At 37.1% G+C, this 26,586-nt stretch overlaps 1 protein-coding gene across 1 annotated transcript; it reads right to left on the bottom strand.

Annotated features, from left to right (window-relative positions):
- Window positions 1-5,140: 5,140 nt before the first annotated feature.
- On the bottom strand, window positions 5,141-7,550 carry LOC104234849 (high affinity nitrate transporter 2.4-like). Its single transcript, XM_070149386.1, has 3 exons — window positions 6,638-7,550; window positions 6,370-6,485; window positions 5,141-5,988 (listed from the first exon to the last, which is right to left on the bottom strand). Exons 1-3 carry the CDS (start codon window positions 7,445-7,447, stop codon window positions 5,322-5,324), a joined length of 1,593 nt encoding a protein of 530 aa, XP_070005487.1. The 5' UTR covers window positions 7,448-7,550; the 3' UTR covers window positions 5,141-5,321.
- Between the last annotated feature and the right edge of the window lie 19,036 nt (window positions 7,551-26,586).

The raw sequence follows: 26,586 nt of genomic DNA, 5'->3' as shown, positions 1-26,586 counted from the left end.
AAGGCCCTTGGCTTTAAGGGTGTTATTTTGAACTTTCGTCGAAATATTAACCCGTCATCGTTCGATCGAGGTCGAACTCTTTTTTTTTGGCGAAGGCCCTTGGCCTTAAGGGTGTTATTTTGAACTTTCGTCGAAATATTAACCCATCATCGTTCGATCTAGGTCGAACTCTTTTTTTTTGGCAAAGGCCCTTGGCCTTAAGGGTGTTATTTCGAACTTTCGTCGGAACTCTTTTTTTTTGGCAAAGGCCCTTGGCCTTAAGGGTGTTATTTCGAACTTTCGTCGAAATATTAACCCGTCGTCGTTCGATCGAGGTCGAACTTTTTTTTTTGGCGAAGGCCCTTGGCCTTAAGGGTGTTATGTCGAACTTTCGTCGAAATATTAACCCGCCATTGTTCGATCAAGGTTGAACTCTTCTTTTTTGCGAAGGCCCTTGGCATTAAGGGTGTTATTTCGAACTTTCGTCAAAATATTAACTGCCTTAAGGGTGTTATTTCGAACTTTCGTCAAAATACTAACCCGTCGTCGTTCGATCGAGGTGGAAGGCGAAGGCCCTTGGCCTGAAAGGTGTTATTTCGAACTTTCATCAAAATATTAACCCGTCGTTAGTCCCGGTTTTCCCGAGAGTTGGGTATCTTCTGGGAGATTCCCATTTCACCTGATTTTATTTGCGTCGGGGAATGTGGTGTTGGAAAGCAGAAAACGCTGCTACTTTGCTCACACTTGTTTCGTGCACCTATTGGAGTTTCTCCTCGACGGTCTTTTGATCTTGGTGAGTTCTCCCTCGTCGGCCCGCTCTTCAAGTGCCTGGGAGGGCTTTCTCGGGACACCTTCTTGGTGAGGGATAGGGGGTATCGCTCAAGGGGTATCATTTCCTAGGATTTGGGTTTGTCTGGCGCACGATATTTCGATCGTTTTGTAGCAATTTCCCATTCTTCAATTGGGATGTTTCCTTGCTTGCTTGCCCGCCGATGCTGCTTTCTTGTTTGAGCAAACAGCAGAAGGTGGATCTGTTGCGTTGCTCGCTTTGCTTTGGAGTTTCAATGGTTGATGGGGGTGATGTTTTCTGAACTCAGTAGCCGTATTCAGCTCTTTTTCCCTTCCCCTTTCTTTTGTGCCTTCGTCCTGTGTGGGCTAGGCTCGTTTTGGCTAGCTCGTGGGCTGCCCGGCGTGTAAGGGAGGATGTTGGTTGAAACTTCTGCTTGTGTATAGCATCATGATCTGGGTTGGCGTATGAGGTTTACTTACCACTCGTTTCGGTGGGTGATCGTGTTTCCGATTTCTGATCTGGAGGAGACTAGGAAGTTTTCAATAAAAAATCCCCACAGACGGCGCCAAATTATTTGACCCAAAAAATATTGAAACCTTTTTGATTAAATCAATTAAAGAAGATGAAGAGGTAAATCTTAGTCAAACGTAATAAACTCTAGATTTATAAGCAAATCAGAAAATAACGCATAAGACAAAATAGAGGCGATCAATCTTATTGATGCTTTTCATTTTTCCTCCCATTAATCGGTGGAGATAACTATTTTACATATTCCATGGGAGATTGCTTTGTCTTATTTTTGCTAAGAAGATTATAGAGAAGAAGAAAGAGGAAGAGAAGAAACCACCCCCCCCCCCTTTCTAGGAAGGTTCCCTCCCTATATATAGTTATGGAATCTTTATTGCGTTCTCGGGTAGAGGCGGATCCAGGATTTAAACTCGATGGGTTCAACTTTTAAGATTTTTAACATTGAACACATTATATTTTTAAAGTTATGGGTTCAAATCTATTATTTTTGTAATTTTAATGAATTTTTACATATAAATTTCTACCCCGCGTCGAAAGTTATGGGTTCAATTGAACCCATAATGTAAGGCCCCGTGAATTTCCTACTCAGAACCCCGAATCCCATGGTGCCAAGTTAGGAGCATGTGTGGACCCTTTTGGATTGAACAGTGCATTAAAAAGTCAAGAAATAATGTTTTCCAGAGAAGTGCGATTTTGCGGTCGAGAATGCGGTCGCATATCAGGTATGCAGACCGCATAGGGGGCATACTCACCGCAAAGTGAGTTAGTGTATTAGTCAAATTTGAGGTTAAATATGTGGTCTATTATGAGATCGCATAACCGATATGCGGACCACATAGTCGTCGCATAATTTCCTTGGGATTTTGCAATGAGCAGTTCTGTGGTGCATTATGCGACCACAGAACGGGTATGCGGACCGCATTTCTGCCTTATACCCAGACAGAACGTTCAGATTTTGGGAGCACTTTTGCGGACCATTCTGTGGGCCGCATTTCCACTTTGCGATCACAGACCTGACTCGGGGCTCCAATTTTCTAAATTTTAAACCCGACCCTTTATCGATATATTCGGTGTTATAGCTCATTTTGAGCATATTTCCTGATGCTTTTAGAGAGAGAGGGGGGGTCATAGAGAGGGAAGTGCTTCCCATCAAATTACTTCATGAAATCTTGCCAAATCTTTGAAGATAATCAAGTGAGGGCACCTAAATCTTCATCCCAAGAGGTAAGACTTCGTTACCTCAGCTCTTAATCCTATGCTTAGCAATAAGGGATCACTTGTAAAATAATTCATGGGTATAAAAATGAATTTCTTGCATGCATATCACACTATAGAATATTGGGAGGTAGTGAACTGAAAAGAAAGCAATTAGGGTATAAAATGATAGAAATTTCTCTCAAAAGGGCCTAAGATCACAATGCACCTTTAGTATTTTATAGTATGCTCAAAACAAGCTAGAATCTCAATCTCGTCTCTAATTCTCGGTTTAATTTGTAATTCTTACACAATAGATCGAAGTGCTAAAAGTTCCGAAATTTTGTAAGGAATAAGGAAAGCTTTATTGAGGTATGTATGGCTAAAACCCCGTCTTTTAGAAATTGAGCTTCATCGTTGGTTGTGTGAGTACGGTAAGATTTAATTGAATTGTTGTATTGATTGCTATTTCACTTGACTTGGTGTTGCAACCTTATATGCATGGAAACTGTGTCTCAAATTGATCAACGTGCTATTCTTGATAATTTGAAAAGGTGCAAAGACTATGAATCATGTATCGAAATGCTTAGACCTTAGATTGAAATTGAAGTGCGTTGTTGTGCCGTTTACATGAAGTCTCATCTACGCCTACAACCTTATTTGCTCTTGTGTGCCATACTCTCTTGAATTACAAACCTAATGTTGAAAATGAGAACAATGTGAAACGTGAATTGCGGAATGTGAAAATTGTGGCCCCAAGTGCCGGTAAACTAATACATGTGTAACCAAAGATTGGAGTGAGATGAATAATGGAAAATGGTAATGCCTCGGTGAGGCGGCCTAGCTGATCGGGCCGTGATCGGACGCCATGACATAAACACATGACGGTTATGCATTGATGATTGAAACTGGAAAGTGTGAATAGAATATTGGTAACGTTTCCGGGAGACGGCCTAGCCGATCGGGTCGATATCGGACTCTGCTCAAGATAGCGGTGGTAATGTGAACGATGTGGAACAGTATGAAATGCCCAACTAAAGGCTATGAAAACATGATGTGAAGGTTGTGTAGTTCTTTCATGTTGATAATGTTGTGATCGTTTAAAGCTTTGGAGTGATACATGTGATTTCCTTATTTGTGTATGAAAGTTCTTTCTAATTTGATGGTATTTAGTTATACATACTAGTACTATTCCATGGTTCTAACGTCCCTTTTGCCGGGGGCGTAACATTTTTTTAAATGAAAGTAGGTGGCTCCATAGCGGATAGTGTCGGTCGTGTGTAGCTCAGCATCCCTCTTCTCAAGATCTTGGTGAGCCCCTTTCTCCTTCAAGGGGCTATATTATATATCTTTGTATTGTGGACTTTCACTTTTGAGGTATAGTCGGGGCCTTGTTGCCAGCGTTGTCAAACTTATCTTTTGTATCCTAGAGGCTCCGTAGACATATGTGTGGGTTATGTAAGGGGGTTGGATGGGTCTACGAACCATGTTGTAATTCTAAACTTATGTTGCCTATAAAATGTAACTATATGGGGATGTTGGAAACTAACTCATCTTCGATTTAATGTGGTATTTAAAATGAACTATCAATGTAGAATGTGTTGTCTTTCCCCGTCTAAATGGATAAACTAAAGTATGGTTTCTTTATTCATATCGAGGTGGGTAGGAAGTGTATGGTAAGGCTTGCTCAGTTGGGTTCACTCGATTGAGCGTCGGTCGCGCCTCCCAAAGTTGGGGCGTGACACATAACTAACACACTACATCCGCCTCTGTTCTCGGGTCTTCAGACTTTCATACCACGTCTGCCTTTGTCGTTCCGTGACTGTTGTTTTTCAACTTGTCGGGTTTTGTGAGCGCGGGGTTTGGAGCAAACCATGTTGTCGTCCACTATCTCATTGCTTGGACGGGATTTCTGATGGGCTGACCGTAGCGATCAGATTTTGACCAATACATCACTATCTATAAGACTTCAACTCATTGTGGATTAAATTTCAAATTGCAATTGAATTTAATATGTTCAGAATCCAGTGAATCACCTGGTCTATCTTATAATGTATCTTCCACTATGCCTTCACAGTTGCTCCGGCAACTTCTACATTTGACCCCTTCAACCACTTTTACTACTAAAAAAATACTTTAGATTTAAATAAAGTATAATATAATATTGAAAAATATCGTCTCTGGGAAAAGAGGTAGTAATACAATAATTTTGGATGTCCATGGTATAAATTTCATAGTGAACGCGTGCAAACTATTTTTTTTTATAACGTAAATGTTTGTGGGTTGGTGAAAATTTTATTTTGTGTCTCATACAACTGACACTAGTTGTATGAGGCAATTTTTTTTGTCTCACAGTTTTGTGGACCCAGAAGTGCAAGATTGGGGTCCACAAATTTGTGAGACAAAAATGAACCTCATACAACTAGTGTAAGTTGTACGAGACACAAAATAAAACTTCTCCTCGGTTGGTATGAGAAATAAGGAAGTGAATACAATATAACCTTGAGATGACTTATTCTGTCGCATATAATGTAAGAAGAAAAATGATACCAGGAGTTGTAGCTTAACCATTTTAGAAGGTAACTTAAGGATTACGTGAAGAAATATGTGAATAAGAAAAAATTCATACCTGCGAAAGCCAATTTATAGTACTTGAAAATTTTTCGTATATAATTTCAAATCCAGATATGTAACCACACAAAAAAAAAAAGACAGAGAAGAAAATTCAGGGTACATTCTTTAAATCTCTACTTATTGAGACTCATTGAACCATCAATAAGAGATTGACAATCATCCATCCCCTTAGAGAAAATTATCAAATCAGAGAAACTCAGACACGATTAGGCGTTAAATTTGGAGGAGTAGGTGCCGATGCCACGCGCTTGCCCCGCTCTGATCGACAGTTCTCGGCGAACTTCAAGCTGTTTTGGTGCATACCTTTCTGCCGCTCAGCTTCGGTGTACTCTGCGGCATAATAATGTTCCTCGCTTCCCTTAACGGGGTCTTTTGTTGGTGGGAAAAACATGCTTCCCCATTGTGGGAAATGACAGAAAGTCACAGGAAGAGTGCATCCTATGATCATTAGTCCCATGTAAGTTAGCCCTGTTGCTGTCGAGTATTTTGAGCTCGTGAAGAACAACAGTTGTGTCAATCCAGAACCGAAATTTCCTCCAGCTCCAGTCATTCCTGAGATTATACCTAATGATCGGCGAGAAATGAAGGGAATAATACCGAATGTTGCACCACAAGCAGCTTGAGCACCAATAGAGAAAAGGATCATGAATGTGACGGCTATGGGCAGAGAATTTGAACGGCCCAACAGGACGCAGAATACTCCTCCGAGTGTTTGTAGTATCCAAAGGACCCAAAGTCTACCCCTCATGCCGAATCTTTTGGCTGCGTAATCTGAAGAAAATCCTCCGAATGGACGAGCTAATAAATTAGCCATACCAAATGTCGCTGCAATAATTCCCGCTGTGTGAAGCTTTAGATCAAATCTGTAGGTTTTTCCACAAATTAAATTCTGTTAGGGAGCTATATATAGGTAAATATATTTACTTTATTAATAAAATTTATACGATTAGTTAGTAATTCATTTTTTCGATATAGCAAGTAAAGTGTTTTATTTTTCAGATTACTAATTTCTCTTCATATGGACAATTATATTGTAATTGTGGATCTAATACATATCTTTTACTGTCTATAGAAGTTAAATCTATGTTGCTCGAACTCTCCAAAAGTGTTAGCCGCACCTGTATCGGATCCTCCAAAAATGCACTAAATTTGGAGGATCCGACACGCACCCAACAACATTTTTGAAGAGTCCGAGTAACATAGAGTTAAACTCATAAGTTAAATATATACTATAAGAAAAGAACCTGTCGAAGAAGTACTCCGCAATTACGTTGTCCGTAGACAGTTCAACTCCCATAGAGTATCCGTAGAGAAGGACAAAGATCCAAGTCCTGTAGTTTGTTGCAGCGTACCACAATATCTGATATAGCAGAAACATGAAGTATGTTAGCTAAAATTCTTCTCCCTTAAAAATTAAAAAATTAAAAAAAAAAATATATATATATATATATATATATATATTAGATTTTCTTTTTTAAAGAGATGGAAGGAGTAATTAATCGGAGTACTGACGTTGGAAAATTTATCTTTAGAAACATTGCCCTTCTTCTGTAAATCACCACGGTTCCCATCAGGCAAATCTTGGCCAAGAGTCAATACCAAAATACCCATTACAACATGAAGCCAACCAGGAATGAAAAATGCAATTCTCCAAGCAGTGAATGGAGTTGCACCTGCTCTTCTTATTATATCATACAGAATTGGCATAATAAGTTGAGTCGCACCACCACCCATATTTCCCCATCCTGCAGCTGTTCCATTGACAAGTCCAATAATCTGACTATTAAACATAGTACTCATCCAATATTGGCACGACACAAATGTTGCTAGCGAGAATCCAATCATGAACCGGACAGCAACATATCCTCCAGCGGACGACACAAATGACATGCAAAATACAGTTGGGGCTGACAACATAATCAGAAATGCACAACCATATCTTGGCCCTAACATATCACAAACTGCACCCATAACAAGCCTAGATAAAATACTTCCGGAAACGGAAGCAACTCCGGCATTACCAACATCCATTTTGGTTAAATTAAGGTTGTCCCTAATGATAGGAACTAAAGGGGCAGCAGCAAAAGTTGAAACAAAACAAGTGAAGAAAGAAATCCAGGAGAGCTGGAAAGTAAGACCATGAGGCTTTGAAAATGAATAAAATTTAAAAACCTTGGCTTTGTGTTCAGTATCAACTGGTACTGAAAATTTTGCCGTGGTATCGGTTGGCACCATCGGAGAAGCCGCTGAAAAAGCAAGAACTGGCTCTCTACCAGTGACTCCATGCATAGAACTCCCTGGTTCTCCCTCAATATCAGCCATTTTTTTTTCTTAAGGAAAAAAAACTGATAGCACAAAGATTGATTAAAATGTTAAAAGTAAAATTGATGTGTATTACTTTGGTTTGGTTCCTGGAAAGTATGCAGAGGGAGTGTTTATATAGGTATCAAAGCGTTGAGATTATGTAATTAAGGCCAACTGATTAGCGACTGCCAATGGCTACAACTGATGATATAATATTTGATTAATTAATTTTAAGGAATCCATTTCGCCGCATTTGAATATGAATAGTGCGACCTTATGGTATATCCCAAAGGTTCGCTGACCATTCTTGGTATCTTCGGTAATTAGCTGGAGTGCTATATACCACATCTATTACCCTTCTGGCGTACAAGTATCAAACCAATCTTTCGCAATTTGCAGGGTTTCTTATGCAAATCAATCATACTTTAATTCATCTAATTATTCCCTCAAAAGGCAGGTGCTGAGATTTTATGGACTAAAAACACTCATTGTAAAATCTTTACCGTTGTGCTTTGTTAAGCTTTCATGATTTATTGTAATATATATTTACAATATTTCTTGTTTTACCAACAAAACAATATCTTCCTGGCTTTCTTTCATTCCTAATTAGCTCTGGTCCGAAATAGTTATAGTTTTGACAAACTGAATTAGTTTAGTAATATCTGACATTTTAGAAAAGCAAAGTCATTTATTACTTTCTTTCAGTCTACCTTTATTGTTCTAATAACTGGCATCTGGATTAAGTAAATCATCTAAGGAGATAAGACTATTAAATTTATTTATGGGACTTGAAAATATCTTAGAAGACATGCATATAATATGCGCTAAGGTAGTACAGTCAAACCTTTTTATAACAGTCTTGTTTATTCCGATATTTTTTGGTTGTTATAATGAAGTGTTATTACATGTAGAAAATATATATTATAACGAAAACTTGGACGTTATACACTACTAAAAATCACCTGTTTACCGACGTAAGTTACCGACGGATGTCCGTCGGTAACAAGGCTTTACCGACGGAAGTCCGTCGGTGAGTGGTTGGTAGGTAAATCCTTCCTCGGTAAAATGTACCGACAGAATCCGTCGGTAACTTACCGACAGACCACATCGGAAAGTCATCGGTACATTTCTGACAGCAATTGGTCAAATAATTTTACTTGCCGACGGATATTCATCGGTATATTATAAAATAATATAATATTAATAATATCAATACCGACAGATATCCGTCGGTAAATTAAAAATAATAATTTAATAATAATGACGAACACCATCGGTAAGTTTAGAATTTTAATTTAGTAATATAAAAATTAAAAATATGAATAAATTCATATTCCGATGGCTATCCGTCGGTATTTTCAATTAAATCTGAAATTTTGGTTCAAGTCTACCGACGAACTCCCTCGCTAATTAAGAATTCTGGATTGAAAATGAATAGTTATTCCAACAGACTCTATCGGTAGGTCCCGCGATAAATCTGGTACATTTTTGGCAAGCAATGCCTATTTTTTTGTTGCACCACCTACCAGCAGAATATTACAATACAAACTAAAATGCTACCACAATAAAACTCAACTTAACAACAACAAAACTTTATAAACTATATCCAAACATCCAAATTATCCCATCATACATCCAAATTATCCCATCAAACATCAAAATTATCCAACCAAACATCAAAATGCAACATTCAAAGTTAACATCCAACTAAACAACAATCCAACCAAACATAAAATCACTCATCTTCGGATTCCCCCTCATCTTCTTTATCATTTGTATTATTTCCATCACTTTCATCCTCTACATAAATGTGGCTTTTTGGCGGAGAGCGGGGCAGGCCGATTAAGTGGTTCACTTGAGCCTTGAGGGAGTCAATGTCATTCCTAAGTGCGTCTCTAATCTTCTCTTCATGCTTTCTTTTTTCTCGTTCATCCGCATAGTTCCTAGAAAGTTGTTGAATCGTTCGACGCATCTCCTCAAGGTCCTCATTTTGCACGGTGGCGGATGTACCAATACCTTGTAATCCACAAAAGAGAAGTGAAAAAGATACACGAAGAGTTAGAATTGAATAACACTATTTTAAGGCAATGCAATGACTTTGGACTAAACATTCCTGATTCCTACACTACACGGAAGCATCAAAAACAGAAAACATGAGCATTTTCAACCAAGGAACATACTATCAGACAAGCATAAAGACCCAAGTTAGTACAAAATGGCAAGGTCAAATTCCTAGAGTAATTCAGGGAAGTGAGAACTGGAAATAATTGGAGATAACAGAAACAAAAAATAGAGGAATGCCCTAAATTTCATAATTATCTTGAAGAGACTAAATATGTGGCAAAATATTGTGAAGAGCTTCTAATGTATTAACTCCACAATTGAAAGAACCTCTCCAGGCAGATAAGGATCTCATTTGAATCTCCAACCTTCCTTTCGGTAAGGATATGGGAAGAACACTTTACAGCAATGCATATCACAGAACTAGTACAATTCAAAGAGTGCAGAACAAGGCATTTAGATAAGTCATAATAATTGTAGTCATGTGGTTAAGTGTAGATTGAAAATCTGTAAAGAGATCTCCACATATTCAAGAAGAATCACTGCCTCACCCATAACCTCTATAGTATAACATTATCCAAGCAACATTTTAACGACTTGCATCACAAAAATAATTCGTAGTTAGTCAATCTTTTTCCGCATCAGAATTCGTAAAATATTAAGCAAGTTGGAAAAGAATTCAAGAAAGGGAAATCCAAATTCATGGATTAAAAGCAAATATCGAAAAAATTGAGCAAACCATTCCAGATTGTAGGCGAAAAAGGGTCATCTTTCTTGATGATTCAGAGTAAATTCATTGGAAGTCAATTTATATGCATGTAGAGTGGAACCAGATGTCTAATGAAGTCAATAAAACTGATATTACTAAACAGAATCACCAAAAAAGACAGACCGAGAACAGAGGTTCTTGAAAATAGATAGAGAGACAGTCCATTCAACTACTACTACTACTACTACTACTACTACCAAAAATAGTGAAGCCTAGTTAAAGGAGGATAGTATCTTCCTAAACCACTTTGCCTAAAGAAAGTTAGCAAACTGTACTTCAACTAAGCAAGCCATCAATATGACCACCACATTGAGCTCCTCAGATCATCTAGTCAATACATATAAATAGTTGTCGAACAATGTTATATCACTGTCATCGTTATCATTACAGAAAATATATCCTACATCAATTGTTCTCGGTCAGAGTCCTACTATGAAACTGATCAATAATAGCAGCATCTTCTCCATTATGGTTTAATTCACAATATTTGCTTTACAAAAAACCTGATTGAAGTAACAGACATTACAATTATCTAAGCCATATATTTTTTGATAACCGAATTGAACCATACATGTAAACACATGAAATCAAAAGGTTGTATTTCCAGAATGTGTTATTCTTTTAACTGACTCCGAAATACAGCTAACAAAAAGAAGAGCTTATTAACCAAAAAGTATATACCTTGTAGTCCACACGCGAGGCAATGAAAATTGCGCTCGGAGGAAAGGCCGTATGCTCTACCTTTATGCACGCCTCCAACCACGTTCAACCACAATGGGAGAGTTTCTTCCTCCGATGGCATGATTGACTGGCCTTGCTCATCGGTCGGCTGACTCCTAGCGAGCTCTTCCACTGCTTCTCTATACCGGTTCTACATTAAAAGTGAAATTTTATATATAAACAATCATTATTCATTATAAAAGAATTTTAAGTTAATCTTTATCTTACATAAGCCTCCTCAGCCAGTGGCTCAACCCAAGCTTCTTCCCCGATTTTGCTTTTTGTGTGGGTCTTCTTCCAAACCTCATCACGTTTCGTGGGTCTCTTAAGAGCAGCTTCTGAAAATGAAACAAAAAGAGTTAATAAATTCAAGTAATGTTAGAAAAAAAAATAAGTAATTATCATCACTACCCTCAGTCTCTCCATGACTAGTCCACACATAGTAATTATCCATAAAGCCCTTACTATATAGATCAGTCTTAGCATCCTCTAGTTTCAACCATTTTCTACACTTGCATTTCGCACAAGGGCACCTAATCATCCCCTTATTTTGACTAAATTACATAGCATGATTAATAAACTCATCAACACCTTGTACAAAATCATCTCTTAAACCCCGCCGATTAGGAAGATTCCTATCGTACATCCACATACGATGTTATATCTACATATACAAACAATAAATTTATTATTTTCTACATAATATTTTCTTGCTCTATATTACTCTGTCATATTAGATATAATTGAAGGAGGAAGAAAGAAAAGAAAACTCAAACAGATCTAATTTTATAGGAGTAAATGATAATGTATAAGACTTTACACTATCATATTACAATAAATTACGACTAATACAGATTGCCTGTAGTAAGTACTGTATAAATTAGTAACCTTAAAAATAAAACAGTAAACCAATATTAATACTAATAAATTTTGCAACATACAAAATTACATTAATATTGTTTCCTCTTAGAGCAATAGAATGAAAGCAATAGGACAATTTCCATGATAAAGATGACTCGTCAGAATCAAGTAAAAAAGGAAATTGAGAGCAAAGAAACGATAATTTACCACCAAAAGAACATAAAAATTAATGTATCAGAACTCAATTTTACTACAATATTGCAATCACCTTTGTCTTCTTTCAGTAATTTTGATTGTATCAAAAACCCTAACCCACTTGTGCACATATTCTTTCAATAATAACTTATATACCAAACATTTAAAAAGAAAGAGATAAACACACAGAGAAAAGGAGCAGAAGATTGAGAGAGAGAGAGATGAAACAGAGAAGAGGAGCAGAATATAGATAGCTAGATAGAGAGAGGGGGGAGATCGAGATCGTACCTGCTGCGAACCGCGAGAGAAGGCAAAAGCTAGAAACCAGGTGCAACTCACAGCGAGAGAGCTGGAGAGATTTGTCTATGATCTGTCTAAGTTGAAGTAAGATTTGAAAATGATGGATTTTAGATTTCTAAACCTAAAACTAAAAGGGGAAACGACTGGTGCTTTCTTTTGTTGCTTTTAGATCGATGGAAGTAAATGGTGACAATTGATTATATGGATGTGTGTTACAGTATCTGCTTGAGGAAGTTGCCCTTGTTCCGGATCGATTAAAGAAGATCCCGTTGCAGGTCTGATGTCTGCCCCTTCTGATTTACCTGTGTGCCAAAAGCAAGTCTAATTTTAGTGGGTGTAAGCGGGTAACCAAAAAAATGGGGGGAAAGGAACGTATAGTGAAAATAAAAGGGGGGAAATATTTTAAAAAAATAACTAAGAATAAAGGGAAGTAAAATTTTACAACTATATTTATGTAATAAATAATATATATATATATTGTAATATTTTCAAGGGAATATATATATATATATATATATTATAATTTAGTATATATTTCGGTACGGCATTAATATTTCGGTATTTTAAAAAAAATACCAAATACCATACCTAACAAATTACCTAGTATGTAATTATTATATAAAATATCAAATTGACAATTAATTAAATTCTAGCTAACAAATTACTATGAATCAATGAAAATCAAACTAATATTTTACAAAAACCTAACATAAAATTCTTCTTACTGTATAATTTATGTGTAATATTTAAGTTTCTGAAAATATTATGCCCATAATTGTAATATTTTTCAATGTAATTCATCTTTTAGCATTAATTAACAATGAAATTAATATTAATAATTTAAAATAAATCATAAGCTAATGTTATTATTAATTTACAAGCTAATTACTACTAAACCACTTTCACGTAGTTAAGTATCAATTAATAGTCTAATCAAACACTAATATTACTTAAGGATATCACTAATGCACTTCTACTTATTGTAGTTATCATTTTATAAACTAAATAATGAGTAATATTTCTTAAGAATACTGCTAATACACTTCTACTTAGTAGAATTTTCAGTGTATAGGCTAATCAATCACTAATTTTTCTTACTGGTATTACTAATACACTTCTACTTAGTGTAATTCTCAATGTATAAGCTAATCAATCAGTAATAGTTCTTAAGAATACTATTAATACACTTCTACTTAATTAGTCTAATTATTAATACATGGGCTAATCAATCATTAAAATTACTTAAGGATACCACTAATACGCATCTACTTTCTGTAATTATCCATTTATAAGCTAACCAATCGCTAACATTTCTTATTGATATATTTCTAATACACTTCTGCTGAGTGTAAGAACTAAGAATACTACCAGTACACTTCTATATATATGTGTGTGTGAGAGAGAGTGTGTGTACTTTAAGGATATCACAAATACGTATCTACTTTTTGTAATTATCAATTTATAACCAAATCAATCGCTAACATTTCTCAGGTATAAGCTAATCAGTTAGTAATAGTTCTTAAGACTAATACTGATAAACTTTTACTTAATCAGTGTAATTACTAATAGATATGCTAATCAATCATTAACATTACTTAAGCATACCACTAATATGCATCTGCTTTATGTAATTATCAATTTATAAGTTAATCAATCGCTAACATTTCTTACTGATATTACTAATGCACTCCTACTTAGTGTAATTCTTAATGCATAAGCTAATGAATCAGTAATAGTTTTAAAGACTATACTAATACATACTTAATTAGTATAATTATCAATGTATAGGCTAATGAATCACTAGCGTTACTTCAGAATACTACTAATATTACTTAACGATACCACTAATAAACCTCCACTTTAATTATCAAATTAAAGATAAACAATCGCAAACATTTCTCACAAATATCATTAATACCCTTCCATTTAGTGTATAATTATCAATGTATCGGCTAATCAATCACTAACATTATTTATATAAGGATACCACTAGTTCACTAATTGTTAACGTTACTTAAGGACATCATGCATTAATACACTTCTACTTACAGTAATTATCAATTTATAAGATAAACCATCACTAATATTTCTTACGGAAACAACTAATACACTTCTTCTTGGTGTGTAATAATTAATGTATAGGTTAATCTATGTAGTTAAGGATACTACAAATTTACTTTTACTTTGTGTGATTATAAATTACTAAGCTAATTACCACTAATATATTTTTAAGTAGTGTATTACCTTCACTTAGTGTAAATTTCAATAAATAGGCTAATCAACCACTAAGATAATTAAGTAAATACTTATTGAGGGACTTACCGACAATCTCTTTCGATATTTTGTAATAAAAAATACAAAATAATTATCTATAAGATTATATATTTAAATTACCGACGGAAGTCCATCGGTACTGTAAGAACGAAATTCAAATTATTATGTAAATGCAGTAGGATTGACTGCATTGATAACTTTTTTTTATTTTATTTTTATTTTTTTAAAGTACCGAGAGACATCGTCGGTACCTAAAAAAAATAATTCAAAAATATAATACAAAATATTCCGAGGGAGTCCATCGGTAAATTACCGACGGAGTCCGTCGGTACAACCATTTAAATTTTGACCTGTCAAAATATCATTATTTACCGACAGAAGTCCGTCGGTTCTTTTTTAAAAAAATTAGAAATTAAAAAGCTCAAAATTACCGAAAGACTCTGTGGGAAAGTCCTTCGGAATACCGACGGAAAGAAGTTTGTCGGTACTGTTGCGTCGGTAAACAAATGTTTTTTAGCAGTGATAATGAAGTGTTATTATAGAGAATGGTTGTTATAGAGAGGTATGATTGTATGTTATTACTTTGATTGTTCTACTTTTCTTTAAAAATTCCTAGGGTAATTTAAGATTAGGTGGTATCTGGAGAGATATACTTAGTGATATGCTGGGGGAGGCAAATTAATTAGAAATGTAGCTTTATGATTTTAGCGCTGATATCATTTTATCTAGGATCAAAATAAATGGCCAAAAAAAATATCATATCTGTGGAGAGTTTCTGGCGAAAAATTTTACTTAATGATTTGCACATATATTTTTATCATTTTAACATGGTAAACTATATATATTTTCATCTCATTTAATCAGCTAACCATGTATGGTTAATACGATCTGATATTTTTTTATAGGCAAGTTACCCAAATTCATTAACTCTTCCTGCTGTATCTATCAATTGAATCTTGTTCAAATAATTAAGAAGGGTTAAATGTTCCGCTAAATTTTATCGCAACTAGTATATCATTGTCCTAATAAACGTATGAATCTCTATTATATGACACTAATTGGTAACATGATAAAAGTAATAATTTATTTGCTATAATAAGTTACACTACATTAATCATAGAAAGAAAAAAAGAGTTTTGTGGTATTAGTGTATATAACTCATCCATATTGATCATGTTTTATCTTGTAAGAACCGTGTGCCAGCATTTGAAAATAATTAACAAAGAGGGGAAAAGAAAGTTTTGCTTTATTAGCTGCGGTAAGCCGTTAATTTGTCTGTGTCACCGAAGTCCAAAAGAGGTGGAAGACGATATGATTGTTGCAGACCTACACAAACAAATAAATGGGATACTTTAATTTTTGAAAATTAAGAATTAATTCAAATAGCCGTCCGTCTAATCTCTTAATCTAAAAATAGCCGGCAAATATATATTATATGCATAATTTATAGTAGTAATATTATATAGTTGTCTATACTTAATATATAATCTATATATACCGACTAGAAAAATTAAATAATAAATCTGGCCGGCTATTTGTGTAACAATATTAAGTTCAGTACTAATAAGAACATTATGTATTTTCATGTGGCTTTACGAGATCACTAAGTACTCTCATACATTGAATGTGGGAGTATCTGTCTCCGTTCATTTTGCAATATGGATTTTTCATCTTGTCCTCTTCCAAAGATATCCAACCACTCAGCAATGAATCCAGCAAGGCAGGAAAAGAGATACTAGTATAATAAAAGAAAGAGTTTAACTCTTATATATACTAATTAACAATATATAAAAATAACTTTTTTGATATTATTAAATTATTCAAAAGATTTTTATGTGTAACCCTGCATTGGAGTTTGTAATCTTAAAAAAGGGATATTACCTGAATTGATCAACGTGCCTTGATAAAAAGTTAAACTCAAAAATTAAAGAACCGTACTTCATATTAATTAATCGCCAAAGATCATCTCCATTTCTACAGTGAAAAGAACATTAATTAAAACTTATAAACACAAAAGGAAAGTAGTAGAAAAACACTAATAGCCGCATGCAGAAAAAATGGCTGGTTTACTTGCAGTCAAATAAACTACGCGGTGTATTGGAGAAAGGTCACTCTTCTCCACCTTTCAATTACTAATATTTAACACTTCCATAGAGCAATTATTAAACAAATTAGTCCTCTTTCTCACGTATTTGCCTTACTTAAATGCAGATGCACAGATCTCCAACAACTAGCAGCTAGTTCCAAGGTCAAATGGCAGATCTAGTGGCAGGTAGTTTGCTATTAAAACAACCTCTGTGTCTTTAATACTATTATTATTCTTCTGGGTATGCTAAGGAGATCGATGGAGACAAACTATTATCTATGTTATTTTATCCTAGCCTAAGTGGCGAAGCCAGAAATTTCATTTAGGGTGTTCAAACTTGAAATAAGTAAAAAAAATTCAGATAAAGGGTATTCAATATATGTTATATACCATTAAAATCTAATATTTTATCTATATACAATGTAATTTTTCGACGAAGGGTGGTCAACTACTCTATGTACCTTCGCCACTGCCTGGCCTTTGAGAAGTTTATAGAGTTATTTAGGGTGAATTATTTCAGATGACGACCTAGTAAATGGTTGAAAATTAATCAAGTTGGATGACACAATTATTTATAGTCTATCATTCTTATAGACGTTTCTCAAGATTCAATTATAATTGAATATTAATCCTCTCTCTTATCAGCAGAAGAAGGCACCGTTATAAGTCCTAGCCATGATGAGATCGATAGGTAGGCGACAGATAAGGGAATGTTTGAAAATATCTTTAATTTAATTAACATGATTGCGTATCTATAATGAGATGCAATAAGTTCAGAGATTTCTTATTTTTTTTTAAAATTGAAACGGCATATGTCATTTTTATCTGATAATCTCCCCGAAGGTTGGCCCGAAAGGACATATCGGTGTACCGTGTACATGTCATAACAAATAAGGTCATTTAAAGATTTGGAGTACACTTGATGTGCATGTGTGCATGTCTTTTAAATAATTTAAGAGTTAATTTTTACTATTGTAGTGTAAAAATAGTAAACTTGCACTGAGTGGAATTTTTCAACATGTAATAATTAGTATGAAATATAAATGGCCAAAAATGGAGAAGGGGATTTTGTTTTACACCTTAGTTAAGAGTGGAACTAAGAAACTGCGCATATTTTGAAGATTGGGGGCTAAAGCAGTACCGAGGAAGTCCTACATTGGGAATAAAGCGCTTTCCAATAAAGGCGGCTCCATACCCATGAACTCCAACCCCAGACCTTTAATTAAGCATGAATGAGTATTTATCACTTTACCACAACCCTTGTTGGCGAAGGACTATTATTGCTCTATATTAAAGAAAAGTGGCTATTTTAATTCATATCCTAAACTTAATAGGACTAATTTGGACCTTTTCTCGAATAAGTACATCTCTTATAAGAAATGTAACATCTAACAATATTATCTTCAAAGAGTTATATATGTCTAGCATTATCTGATAGATAAGATAAGAGTATCGTATCATCTAACAATAGATAAGCACAAACGAGTCCTACTAATATATGTTACATATATCATGACAACAGTTAAAAAAAAGGAACACGATATGAGAGAGGGAAATGGTAGAATCTGAAGCTATCTCGTTTGTTGGATAAGAAGATGAACAGCTATTCTGATTAATGACAATCACTTAAACATCTCCACGAAATTATCCTCCCTGTCACTCCTTTTTTTTATATATATTAAAAAATCCAACCCACTATCAAAAATTGGAAACGGGAAAGAGTTTTGAAAACATTCAAAGTGACACAATGGTAATTTCCAGTACCTTTTATATTATTTGGCGAAGGGAGAAAGTTCAAATTAAGATGGCACTCTAGCTAAGAAAGGTTGACAATGTGGTCATCAATGATTAAACAACTCACTGAGTTTCTCCCTTCTTGTCTGGCCTTGATCAACAAGATATAATTAATTTATGTGTGACTTTTGTATACGGTTGAAATCGAGCTTGTCTATTGGATGACAAATCGGGATTGAAATGTGAACGGTTGAAGATTGGCCTCGAGTTCCATCGAACTAGGGCTCGAGGTCGGAGTGCCCATCTTCAAGGAAATTGAGTTTGTGACCTCCGAACCAACCCTGACACCGAATGAGTTCGAGGAAACATTGTCAGGCCAAATAACAGAAGGCTGAAATATCTGTAACCGGTCGAGTATCACGGCTGGGATCTCGGCACGTATCAATGAGAAACCGGCTAATTTGCAAATCATGGGATTTTCTATCTTTTATAGAATTATACCTAAAGTAGGACCCCTCTATTATATAAAAGGGGTCTGATTATTTGTAAAACACATTGTAACATCCACTGAGAAGCAATATGCTGTTATTTTCTCTGCAACGCTCTATTTCGACTGTGTCTTGATGCTATGATCGAAGAGCATCCTATTCTAGGAGGACCCTCCTCCCAAGGCTGTTACTGTCCAATTCGTTTGGTTTGAACTTACTTTATCATACCTTATTTACAATTTCAATTTGACTTGTTATTTTGTGTCAATTTAATCCACATATCCTTAAAACCACTTATAAATTCAATTGTTATCAGGTTTTGAGGGTAAATAGTTTGGCGCCCACCGTGAGGCAAAAGATAATAGTGGTTATTTGATACAAATTTCCATAAAACACACTATTTTACACTTGGTCTTCAGAGTGTCTCTGATTTTAGGATAAAAATGTCGAACTCCCAATCAGCAGCCCTACACGTTAACAATAATTTCGGCCACCACGGCGAAAATATAACGTAGAACCCGGGGACGACGTGCTCCCGGTCGATCTCGACAGAGTTCCGACTGCAGATCCGATCGACGTCAGCTCACATGTGGCCATCAATGCAAATTTGCCCACCGACCCTAAGGACAACATCTGTAGGTATGTTCAATCAACCGCTCAAAGCACACATGACGACGAATATGGTGGAATCAACTTGCGGGTGATCTTCGAAATGTTACAGGCTCAACAGGTGGCGATAGCCCAACTCTAGAACCAAAGTCGCCCACCAAGTAGTATTGAGCCCGAGCCATCCCAGGGAGTTGTTCACCGAGTTGAATCAGCCTCAAGGAGATCGAATGCGAAGGAATCAGGGACCAATCCAGTAATCATGAAGATGTTCGAGGAACTAACAAAACGGATTGAGTCGGGAGAGAAGAAGATCGAGGAAAATGACAAAAAGGTGGAAACCTACAATTCCAGGGTAGATCAAATCCCAGGAGTGTCGCCGATATTGAAAGGCCTGGACTCCAAGAAGTTCGTGCAAAAACCTTTCCTCCCCAACACGATTCCCAAGTCGATCCCTAAGAAGTTCCGTATGCCCGAGATTCTTAAATACAATGGAACGACCGACCCTAATGAGCATTTTACCTCTTACACATATACCATCAAAGGGAATGATTTGGAGGATGATGAGATCGAATCTGTCTTGCTGAAGAAATTCGGAAAGACCCTGTCGAAGGGAGCTATGATATCGTATCACAATTTACCACCTTATTTTATTAACTCGTTTGCTATGATTGCAGATTTTTTCGTGAAGGGACACGTCGGGGCTATCAAGGCCGACACCAAAAAGTCAGACCTTTTCAAACTAAGGCAGAAGGACAATGAAATGCTCTGAGAGTTCGTGTCCGATTCCAAATAGAACGGATGGACCTTCTCCCGGTCGCTGATGATATGGATGTTTAAGCCTTTACCCAAGGACTCAATGTTCGAAGCTCGGTGGCTTCACAACAGTTGAAATAGAATCCGATAGAGTACCTGGCTATTACTTGGGTCGATATGCATAACCGGTATCAATCAAAGATCAGAGTCAGAGACGATTAACTTGGGTTTCCTCCTAGGTCCGTTTATCCCGTTAGACCCATCGACAGAATCAGGAGAGATATTCACCGTTAACCGAGGTCAAACAGTGATAGGTACCAGCCATATAATGGAGATCGAAGAAGCAGTGGGTCCCGGTGAAGTTCTATGCGAAATTAAAGGAGAAGTGATCGAGTTCAGAGCGCTCGAGGACTCATAAGCAAGAAAGGTTTTGGCAGGCCAATCGGACCTAAAGAAACACCAAGGTTATCAAAGTATAACTTTAATGTTGATGCGGCTGCCATCGTATCGGCTATCGGACGCATCAAAGAAACTAAATGGCCTCGACCTTTACAATCCGATCCAGCCCAAAGGGATCCCAACTAGATGTGCAAATACCATGGCATTCATGGCCACAGGATAGAGGATTGCCAACGGTTGAGAAAGGAAGTAGCCCGGTTGTTCAACAACGGACACCCTCAAGAATTTCTGAGTGATCTAGTCAAGAATCATTTCAGAAATAGGGATTCTAACAAACAAACCGAACCAGAAGAACCTCAACACGTCATTAACATGATTATCGATGGATTCGATGTCCCTCAAGGGACAATGTTGAAGCGCACCAAAGTGTCCATCACAAGGGAAAAACGAACTCGAGATTACATGCCAGAAGGAACCTTGTCTTTCAGCGACGAGGACGTAGAGGGGATCGTGAAACCTCACAATAATGCACTGGTAATATTTGTACTCATAAATAAATCTCGAGTTAAGCGTGTGTTAATTGATCCAGGTAGCTTGGCCAACATCATACGATCGAGAGTCGTAGAACAGCTCGGTCTACAAGATCAAATCGTGCCCACAGTCCGAGTTCTAAACGGATTCAACATGGCATGTGAAACCACTAAGGGGGAAATAACATTACTAGTCAATGTCGTCGGGACCATCTAGGAGGCCAAGTTTTATGTGATCGAAGGTGACATGAGGTACAACGCGCTATTCGAGAGGCCATGAATCCACAACATGAGGGCAGTGCCCTCGACTCTTCACTAAGTGTTAAAATTCTCAACGCCGGGAGGGATTAAGACAATCTACAGAGAACAACCGGACGCAAAATAGATGTTTACAGTCGATGAAGTGATTCTGATATCAACACTCGCACCATCAAAGGAACCAAGTTCGGGAGCAAAGTAAGAGGCCAAACAACAATCACTGATACCGGCCACGACCCAACCGGACAAGTAGGGGACTGACGAAGACAATGACTAAAGGGTCCCCCGATCTTTTATAGTCTCCGATGACTCCGACGCTACTAAATCAACGGTCGAAGAGCTGGAACAGGTCATATTAATCGAGCATCTACCTGATCAGGAGGTATACCTGTGCACGGGATTAACCCCCGAGCTTAGGAAAAAACTCATTCAATTTCTTATAGCTAACATAGATTGTTTCGCTTGGTCCCACCTTGATATGACAGGGATCCCACCGGAGATAACCACTCACAATCTGAGCTTGGACCCGAAATTTCATCCGATCAAGCAGAAGAGGAGACCCTAGTCCCAGGTCAAACATGCTTTCATCAAGGACGAGGTATCTAAACTCCTTAAAATAGGGTCCATTCGGGGGGTTAAATACTCGGATTGGTTAGCAAACGTAGTAGTAGTCCCTAAAAAGGGGAACAAATTAAGAATGTGTGTAAATTATAAGGATTTGAACAAAGCATACCCCAAAGACTTTTCCTCTACCCAACATCGGTCGTATGATCGATGCCACGGTCGGCCACGAGATCCTCAGTTTTCTCGATGCCTATTTCAGGTACAACCAAATACGGATGGACCCGGATGATCGGGAAAAAACCTCCTTCATCACTAAGTATGACACGTACTGCTATAACGTGATGCCATTCAGATTAAAAAAATTGGTGCCACTTATCAATGCCTAGTAAACTAGATATTTGAGGAACGAATAGGAAAATCGATGGAGGTTTACATTGGCAATACGTTGGTTAAGTAACTGTGAGCAGAGGACCATTTAAAACATTTGCAGGAGACCTTCGGCATATTGAAGAAGTACAATATGAAGCTGAACCCAGAGAAATGTGTGTTCGAAGTCAGTTCAGCTAAATTCCTCGGATTCATGGTATCCAATCGAGAAATCGAGATCAACCCTGACAAAATCAAATGCATCGAAGATATCATAGTCATGGACAATATGAAGGTCGTGCAAAGATTAATCGGATGCATAGTTGCCCTAGAACGATTCATCTCGATATCATCGGATAAGAGTCACTGATTCTTCTGGCTACTCAAGAAGAAGAACAATTTTTCGTGGACCCCAGATTGTCAACGGGCCCTGGAGGAACTCAAATAGTATTTATCGAGCACGTCGCTGCTTCACACACCGAAAGCATCTGAACAACTATACTTGTACTTGGCAATATCGGAAATAGCAGTAAGTGGAGTCCTGGTCCAAGAAGAACAAGGTACGTAATTTCCAATTTACTATGTTAGCAGGACCCTAGGTGAGGCCGAGACTAGGTACCCTCACCTTGAAAAACGGGCGCTCGCTTTGCTAAACCCTCTAGGAAACTAAAACCGTATTTCTAGTGCCACCCTATATGTGTTGTGACAACTTACCCGTTGCAAAATATTATGCATAAACCCGAACTCTCGGGAAGATTAACCAAATGGGCCATGGAAATCAGTGGGTACGATATTGAGTATCGACCCCGGACAACCATCAAGTCCCAAATCTTGGCAAATTTCCTGGCCGACTTTATGCTGGACCTAATACACGAGGTTGAACGAGAGTTATTGGTAAACTCGGGGACGTCCTCAGGAATCTGGACCCTTTTTACGGACGGTGCCTCAAACGCAAAAAGGTCTGAACTCGGTATCGTGTTGAAGCCACCAACCGGCAATGTAGTTAGACAATCTATTAGGACTGTAAAATTGACTAACAACGAGGTCGAATATGAGGCCATGGTTACAGGTCTCGAATTAGCCAAAAGCTTGGGGGAGGAGGTGATTGAAACTAAGTGCGATTCCCTTCTCGTGGTAACCAAGTTAATGGAACATTCAAGGTCAGAGAAGAACGAAAGCAAAGGTACCTGGATAAGTTGCAGGTAGCATTACATCGGTTTAAGGAGTGAACCTTAAAACACGTACCCTAGGATCAAAATAGTAAGGTTGATTCCCTTGCTAACTTAGGGTCATCGATCGAAGATGGTGAGCTCAATTCGGGGGTAGTCGTGCAACTCATAATATCGATGGTGGAAGAAGGCCATGTCGAGGTAAACTCTACAAGTTTGACTTGGGATTGGAAAACAAATACGTAGAATATCTGTAAACTAGAAAACTGCCCTCGAATCCAAAAGAATAGAGGGCCCTAAGGCAGCCCTGTTTAGCTTGTCCGAAGACGGAACCTTGTTCAGAAGAATGTTCGATGGCCCACTGGCAATATATCTGGGACCAGGAGATTCCGGGCACGTTCTGAGGGAAATTCACAAAGGCACTTGTGGAAATCATTCGGGCGCCGAATCATTGGTTCGAAAGGTGATCAGAGCAGGCTATTGCTGGATCAATATGCAAACGGATGCGAAGGAGTTCGTACAAAAATATGATAGCTTCCAACTGTGAGCACGTGATTTTTACCCTACATGAATTACTCCCATAAATTTAAACAAAATAATTTCTTTTCATTATTTGGAATTTTTGAGGATTTTGTGGCATTTTCTGATAATTGTTTGCATTTGTCTATGCATATTTATTTTATTTAATTAACGGAAAATACAAAAATATGCCGCATTTCCATTTAGGATTTAACTTTGCATTTTTGAATTAAGTAGTAAATTAGTTATTTTATAAGAATTGAAAAAATCACAAAAATAGTTTAATTTGTACTCTTTAATTTGAACTTTGATTTCTTTTAATTTACTTTTAATTAATTGTGATAATCTTTAATTAGTTTTAATTTGTGTTTTTTCAGGTTAATTAGGTCCTAGGATTTAATTTAGATTTTAATTTATTTTTGGAAAAAAAGAAGAAAAAGAATTAATTGAAAAAAAGGGAATTGAAGAAGTTGTTTGTACTACATTGTCCTAATTTACCCATGGCCCAATATTTCTTCCCCAAAAACCAGGCCAAACCCGGACCCTAAATCCCCATACCCGTCCAATACCCGACCAACCCGCCTGCCAACTCGACCCGTTCCCCAAATAAATCGATGAAACCTACAGGAGATGAGCGGATGAGCCCTAAGCCTAAACCAACACGTACTGTTCGTCTTCTCCAAAATCACTCGAACCAAACCCTAAATTCAGTCCAAATTCGGGCGAGTGAATCCCAAATCTCACCTCACGCGCTCCCCATCTCTCCCCATCACCATTTCTAACGGTTTCTGACACCAAAGATTCCCCTCTCCTCTCACTCGCTCGAATTTGAGCTATATCTCATGATTGGATAGTTCTGAGAACGGGGAGCTGGATGAGTGTGAGGCGTTGGATCGATTTCACTTAATCCAAACCCCACATTCATCAAGGGATTCATTTTCAAATAGGGCCAGTTCCGATTTTGAGAGACAATGAAAATTTTCGGAGTTTGATTTTTGGAGAGAAAAGATTAAAAAAATCATTTTAGTTTTCCTTGCTGGCTTGTGCATTTTCAGGTGCGATTCTGGGGAGGAAGGTGAAAATTTCAGTCTCTTTTGCTCTGTTATTAGTTTTGTTTCAAGTCCGGAAAAATCAAAGAAGAGTTTTTCCATTATCCTTCTTCGATTCCCTTCAAAAATGGAGACGAACTGAGTTGAGATCGAGTTGACCGTTCGTGTTTGAGTTTGTAGTTTTTGCATCCTAATGCATTTGTAGTCGCTGTTCTTCGAGTTTTATTGTCAAATTCACTTGTATCGGGTTCAAGGCAGAGTTAATCTAAGTTTTTTAACTCAGGTTCATCCCTTATCCTCTTATTTATCGCTCGTGATTCCATGTTTGTCTGTGCTCGAATTCCACCATAGTTTAGTTTGAATTTGGAAACTCAATGTCTGTTTTGTTCTTAGTCGAGTTCTAAACTCGTTTGGCCTTGGCAGGTCCATTTTATGTTACTTTTTTTGAATTGAAAATACTCCCAAGTCATAATAGAGTATGCTGGAATTTCTGAGTTTGTATCTCGTTGTTCTGTCATTTAGGCTTCGGTTGGTTGAATCTGCCAGTAAGCAGGTTTAAGTTAGTGTGGTTCTATTCTCTGTTCTTCGAATCCCAGTCGTGAACTTATGGGATAGTTGTCGGTTATCTTCTCGTGTAAAAGGATTGGGAATGAATATGAATATTAGCAATTTGGAGGATTATTTCACGAATTTTCTGCTGAAACCTTATTCGTGTATGTTTGCAAGTTCAAGCTAGGACTGTTCTCAGCTATGTGTGTTCGTGTGTGTGTTTAAATTGGTGTTGAAACTCAGTTGTATCGCTACTTGTATATGTGTAGATTTGCTCTATTTTCTTTCCCCCTGCTCGAAAGTTATCTGCATTGTTATAGCTATAAGAACTCTGTTCTGTCGTGCTACTAAAAACAACTGATTCAAGCAATGGATTGTGTTGAAATATGCAGCATTTTGGGAACATTTGTTTGGACTGTTAGCCTGCTGAAAAGCTGCCTTGTTTTGCACTGTCTAGGCAACTCTGTTTCCTGCTATTGTTCGAAATTTTATATGCCTCGTTTCTGCTACAAGACTTCTGCTCTTTCGAGCTGTTGAAGAAGTCAATTTGAGCAGTTGTTAGCTTGCCCTGTTTCGCACTGTCTAGGCAGCTCTGTTTCCTGCTCTTGTTCGAAAATTCTACGCTGTTAGCCATGGTGTTCTGTTTGAGGATTCAGCAGTGTTAAAGTTTTTGTGACCAGTTTTTTTTGCTGATTTCACAATATTCTGTGGTGTTCTGTCGGTTTCGTTGTATTGAAATGAAGGCTTGCTAGTGTAAATTGAAGTGTTTTGAGCTGGGATCAGGTTCCCTACAAACTGATTGGTCTTTGTTCATCTGATGTTCTCTTAAACTGTTTCATAGCTACTGTTGTTTAATAGCAGGCCCCTCCTTAGTATGTGATTAGATCTATCTTCAACAGCCAGT

Source organism: Nicotiana sylvestris, chromosome 6, assembly GCF_000393655.2.
Source record: "Nicotiana sylvestris chromosome 6, ASM39365v2, whole genome shotgun sequence".
NCBI lineage: Eukaryota > Viridiplantae > Streptophyta > Magnoliopsida > Solanales > Solanaceae > Nicotiana > Nicotiana sylvestris.
This window is presented reverse-complemented; position numbering and strand designations above follow the sequence as displayed.

Bases quoted from the DNA above. Each gene is read 5' to 3' on its own strand.
- LOC104234849 (XM_070149386.1), bottom strand. From the start codon at position 7,447: ATGGCTGATATTGAGGGAGAACCAGGGAGTTCTATGCATGGAGTCACT. The intron at 6,486-6,637 runs GTCAGTACTCCG...CTGCTATATCAG, and splicing joins CTAAAGATAAATTTTCCAAC to ATATTGTGGTACGCTGCAAC. The intron at 5,989-6,369 runs GTTCTTTTCTTA...AAAAACCTACAG, and splicing joins GCGGAGTACTTCTTCGACAG to ATTTGATCTAAAGCTTCACA.